Source organism: Sabethes cyaneus, chromosome 2, assembly GCF_943734655.1.
Source record: "Sabethes cyaneus chromosome 2, idSabCyanKW18_F2, whole genome shotgun sequence".
Lineage (NCBI taxonomy): Eukaryota > Metazoa > Arthropoda > Insecta > Diptera > Culicidae > Sabethes > Sabethes cyaneus.
Window position 1 is genome coordinate 61,932,314 of NC_071354.1, and position 5,352 is coordinate 61,937,665.

Genomic DNA, 5,352 nt, shown 5'->3' on the forward strand with positions numbered 1-5,352 from the left:
GTCACATCCAGCAGTTTCGATTTGAATTTCGTGAAGGATTACTGCATCAATTTCTGTAAAATGCATGTAAGGCACTTTCTCTTCAATAAAAACTAAATTTCTATCATTATCTGCCGGACAAAGATAGAAAACTCAATTCAAAATTTAACACCACGTAAACAAACCACCAAGTGCTGTCAAAAAAGTGTGGTTAGGAGCTCCCGTGTAATGATCTATAGGGCTTTTTCGAATTTTTCGCGATGTGTGGTGTGATTGTGATTTGTGACGTTCACGTTCCGACGAGCTCGCTGTCGGTGTTCAAATGTCAGTTCTCAATTGTCAAAACTTGTACCCAAACTAAAATAATGTATTAGGTATTTATTCAAACAAAAAGTTTTATTAAAAGTATGCCTAATACTCTTCTCTGTATTATATCTGGCTATAGAAACAAAGCAAAGCATCACTGCATTATCAATGATTTCCAGCTACTATTTTCTGCAGGACCCATTTTATAAGCCATGTCCAATCACTATGAAATTCCATCCTGGTAAGTAATGTTTGCATTATCAATAAATCGCGCACCGAACATGTTTTCACTACAGGGCCGGAAAGCCGCCGACAGGGTTACATTTAGATGTAATGAAAGACGACAAACTTATACAAAAGCTTATGATAGACGAAAAGAAATGCTATCTTTTCGGACGTAATCCCCAGATGAATGACTTTTGCATCGATCACGCGTCATGCTCAAGAGTACATGCAGCCTTCGTGTATCACAAACATCTTAACATAGCATACCTAGTGGATCTGGGCTCCACACATGGGACTTATATCGGTTCTGTACGGTTAGAGCCAAACAAGCCTACGCAGCTGCAGATTAACTCTCAGTTTCACTTTGGAGCTTCTACTAGGCACTATATGCTGAGAGAACGACCCACTGTTGGTTCACGATCAAATATTATGGAGGATATACCGATGATGGATACCAGCGATGGGACCTATCTAGGTCTGCCTGAGAGTCAAACCGAGCTGGATGTAAAACGAATACAGTTTTGGATAGCCTTCAAACATTACTGTCTACTGTTTTACTTTTCAGAATTTAACCGAATACAACACTGCTCACAATCGACGAATTTCGATGCTAGGTATCGCTGACGAGACCACTAGCTTCAAAAAGGTATTATTCATTGATTTACACTTAACTCTATTTGTTAACATTGAACTACGAATAGCTAGTGAAAGATCAACATAATTTCCCATTAAGCGTAATTTTGTTGATTCAATAATATACCAATGTGTAGATAATTCAAGTCGTTAGTCAATTCAATGTCGTACAAAACATGCATCTAATCAATTTCGGTTTATCCATCACATGGCACTCACATTGATCGTTCTCTGGAAAGAATATGAAAAATAAGCGAAAACGAAAAGGCGTTCAGTTCAATGAAGATGAAATCATTATCAATCCTGAAGATATTGATCCAAGTATCGGGCGCTTCCGAAACCTCATCCAGTCAACAGTGGTCCCGGTTGCAGCAAAAAGGACGAAATTCGACATCAACTCCATGGGTAACATTTAAACAAATACACTAGAAACGAGACGTACGAATAAGCATTATTAAAGTTGACTTTTCCATTCAACTAGAGTAATAGTTCGATTCTAGAGTATAAATTTACCTGTCGAATTTTGTAAATTTCAGACCGAATACCATGTTACAGTTATCTAAATCGTCCACAGGTTTTTCTGCACTACCGTCATCTGGTAAATCAATACAACACTCGCATAGTTTGGTACCAAGTTTATATCACGGGATCGACGATCATGCAAGTGATAGCAGAACAAATGTGGGAGCAAGTAGCACTCCCGGATTTTCCTTTGACATGGACACAACTCCCAGCGGTCTAACTTCCAAACTGGGCATAATTTTACCCAATCCTGCACCTGATGTCAACCCTATTAGTGTGACTTCCTCCATGATGCCGCCCCCGCTGTACAACACCAGCGCTCCCAAAAACGGTAAAGTTAATTTTCTCGGTCCAGTCGCTAAAGTGAATACTAATTTCTTATTTTACGAATTTTAGTCAAAATAGTCGACAAGCCGGACGTATCCGATGAGCCGAAAAAGAAGAAATACGCAAAGGAGCAGTGGCCGGGTAGAAAACCGTTAGGATTAGGAGGATTCTAGAAACTCATGTAAGAAATATTCGCAAAAATGTGACAAACTATCTATCCGACATGCATAATGATACTGCGTAATAAGTAATAAGATACCTACTACATACTGTCAACAGAAGTGTATTTTAAACAGATAGTTAACATACGATTAAAACGTTTGGGGTATTGAATGCAAAATATAGTGCAACGGTTTAAAATCCGCCTGTAATGTAAATCTGATTGAATGGTAGGACACTTTATTTTGAGCGTATTGGGAATGTCAACTATCACTCTCCCCCGATCGACTAGCATCTGAGGTTGCGAGAGTTTCTCGCGATCGCAAACGAAGGAAATCTTCGCCAGACCGAAAACGGAAGCTAGCAACATTGCGTTGCAAACCAATGCGTCAAAAACTAACTTATGATAGGAAGAGGCTCCAGAGAAAACAACGTGACTGTTAACGACGATGAACTGGAAGTCGTCATTAACTTACCTTATTGGCTTTCCATCCTAAGGCCTGGCGACCAAATCTTCAATTCTGTCGGTTGTGAGCTAGCGCTTCTAGCCATCATGTTCCTACCGGATTTGAAAAAAACACTATCTTTGCAGTCAGTTGTCTGGTATTCTTGCAACATGCTCATCATATCCGCCCCGCTTTAACCACCGTTTAAATACAGGTTCGCCATTAAGCTGTGCAAGTTCATGGTTTATCTTTCTCCTATATGCTACTGAAGATCGTTTTTAGCTCTCGTCTTTCGAAAACGCCGAGCACTAACAGATGCTCCTCGAGCATTGTTCATGTTTTACGCCCGTAGAAAACAACCAGTCTAATGAGCGTCTTGTACTGGGTACGTTTGGTACGGGGACCGCAATTACCTGTGAAGTCCGTAGTCAGCACGACTTCCACTGATAATACACATCCGAATTTCATAGTTGGTGTCATTGTCCGTCGTTAACAGTCAGTGAAGGTAGACAAATTCGTCAACTACCTCAAACTCATCGCCGTCGATCGTTACATTACTACTCAAGCGGCATCGGTTCAGCCAACGTCACAGGCACAGTTCTGCCAATAATATCCATGTTATTGGTAAAGCAGACAAATTGATTTGCGTAAGGTAGTGCCCCGCGTGTTGATATCCGCTTGGTTTATAATACCCCGTATGTTGAACAACAGACATGAGAGACCTTCACCTTGACGAAGCTCTCAGTGTAATTCAAATGAAGTCGACAATCCTCCCGAAACCCGAACATAGCACTGTGTAACATCCATCGTAGATTTAATCAGTTTGATCAGCTTCCTGTGGAATGCGTTCTCGTCCATGATTTTCCATAGCTCTTTTCGATCGATGGTATCATATGGAGCTTTAAAGTCAACGGACAAATGGTGCCTGAGAACTCTGTATTCATGGCCCTTTTGGAGAATCTGTCACAGTGTAAATGTTTGATCCGTTATAGAGCGACCTTTGACGAAGCTGGCATGATAAGTTCCCACAAATCTGCTCGCAATTGGTGATAGTGGTCGGAAAATGATTTGGGACAGCCCTTTGTAGACGGCGGTCGGAGAACGGTGATCGCTCGGTAGTTCTCACAGTACAACTTGTCCTTTTTGTAGATCGAGTAGATAACCCCATCTTTCCACTCCTCTTGTAGCTGTTCGAAATCGCTTTCCCCGCCGCCATGGTTCTCCCCCTAGATGCCATTCAGGTGTTCGTCGAAGTGCTGCTTCCTACATTCTTCCCACATTGCTGCACCTACATTCGTCGTCAAACCAATTGTTCCGCTAATTCCGTGCCACATGCCCGATGGAGCTCTCCGTTACTCTGCTAATGGCTGTTTTGATGGTGTACCAACAGTCCTCGAGAAGGACTTCGTCCAGCTCGTTCTATTCCGGTAGCGCAGCTCCGAGTGAGTGTGCGTAGCTTGCCGCGACGTCTGGCTGCTTCAGCCCCGCGAGATCTAACCGAGGTACCGAATGTTGTTCATAATGGAGAGTTTTGGGCGCATCTTAACCACCACTTGGTAGTGGTCCAAGACAACGTTAGCGTTGCGTTTCAATAGGATCTGACGTCGAAAACGTCTGAGAAGTGCCGACAGTCGATCTGTAACTCTGTCTGATTTGGTGACCTACAGGTGTACTTGTAAACGTGTAAGAGTCTGCGCTGGAAGAAGGTGTACGGCCATGTTCTCACAGGCGGCAAAGTCGAAAAGCCTTAGGCCTATTTCTTTGGTCAGCTTGTGTGCAGTTAACCCTCTTATCATCGGTGTATGTTCCTCCTCCTGGCCGACCTGAGCATTGAAATCCCCGGAAAAGATCTTGATATCATGTTTTGGGCAGCGATCGTATTCACTCTCCAACTGCGCGTAGAATTCATCATTGTCGTTTTCGGTACTTCTGAGATGAGGGCTGTGCACGTTGATGATGCTTATGTTAAAAAACTGATACTTGGTTCTCAATCTGCACATTCGAGGATTGATTGGTCACCACCTATCACTCGTTTCCGCATCTTTGAACGTACGTACCGTTGAGCTCTTCCAGCGCACCTGCAGCACTACGACGTCGAACTTGCAGCTTTTCAATACGTCGGAGAGCACTCGATTGCTCCCTCTGAAGTTAAGAGATCGGCAGTTGCACGTCCCAAGCAGCGATGTCAACCTTCCAGACAATTGATCATGCATAAATCTAGGATCCACCAATTATTTTTGTTCGGGTGAGTTCTAGTTTTACGGATGTTACTGAAGTTTAAAGTACACAATGGAGTTTTAAAGTACTCCACAAATTATTTCTGTTATACAAAAGATTAGGTTGAGAAAATAAAACACTGCGGAGAAAATGACAGGGTCCCAAATTCATGCATGCACAAATGTCTAGAAGGTTGGCTGGCATCGCTGGTCCTGAGTTTTCAATCCACGGACCTTTTTCGCCGCGTGGGTCTATTCCGATTGTTCCAGTCCAAATTGCCTTGTTCTTCGTTCAGTTCATTAGTTTTTTTCGTGGTGGTAGCTGACAAAGCCTGCAACACCAACCCCCTGTCTCGCCAAAAGACCACGAAGAAGCCCTCGTTCTCTGTCAGCGTACGACCTTGTTTTTTGATTCGGGATTGATTACCTGATCTCCATCAACGTTGACCCCGGCTGGTACTACGAGGATGTAGCGATAGGAGTTGTTGAATAAGAGGCTGTGAAGCACTGTAGGGTCTATTTTATGTCTACAGATGCCC

The 5,352-nt window shown here is 42.9% G+C and overlaps 1 protein-coding gene across 2 annotated transcripts; it reads left to right on the forward strand.

Moving 5' to 3' along the window:
- Nucleotides 1-310: 310 nt before the first annotated feature.
- LOC128737006 (nuclear inhibitor of protein phosphatase 1) lies at nt 311-2,209 on the forward strand. Of its 2 annotated transcripts, XM_053831547.1 has the most exons (7): nt 311-353; nt 425-526; nt 582-1,014; nt 1,076-1,156; nt 1,383-1,548; nt 1,718-1,996; nt 2,062-2,209. In XM_053831547.1, exons 2-7 carry the CDS (start codon nt 498-500, stop codon nt 2,163-2,165), a joined length of 1,092 nt encoding a protein of 363 aa, XP_053687522.1. In that variant the 5' UTR covers nt 311-353; nt 425-497; the 3' UTR covers nt 2,166-2,209. The 2 variants fall into 2 exon arrangements, with proteins under 2 accessions (XP_053687522.1, XP_053687521.1); XM_053831546.1 differs by lacking the exon at nt 311-353 and having other exon boundaries at nt 381-526.
- The last annotated feature ends 3,143 nt before the right edge of the window (nt 2,210-5,352 follow it).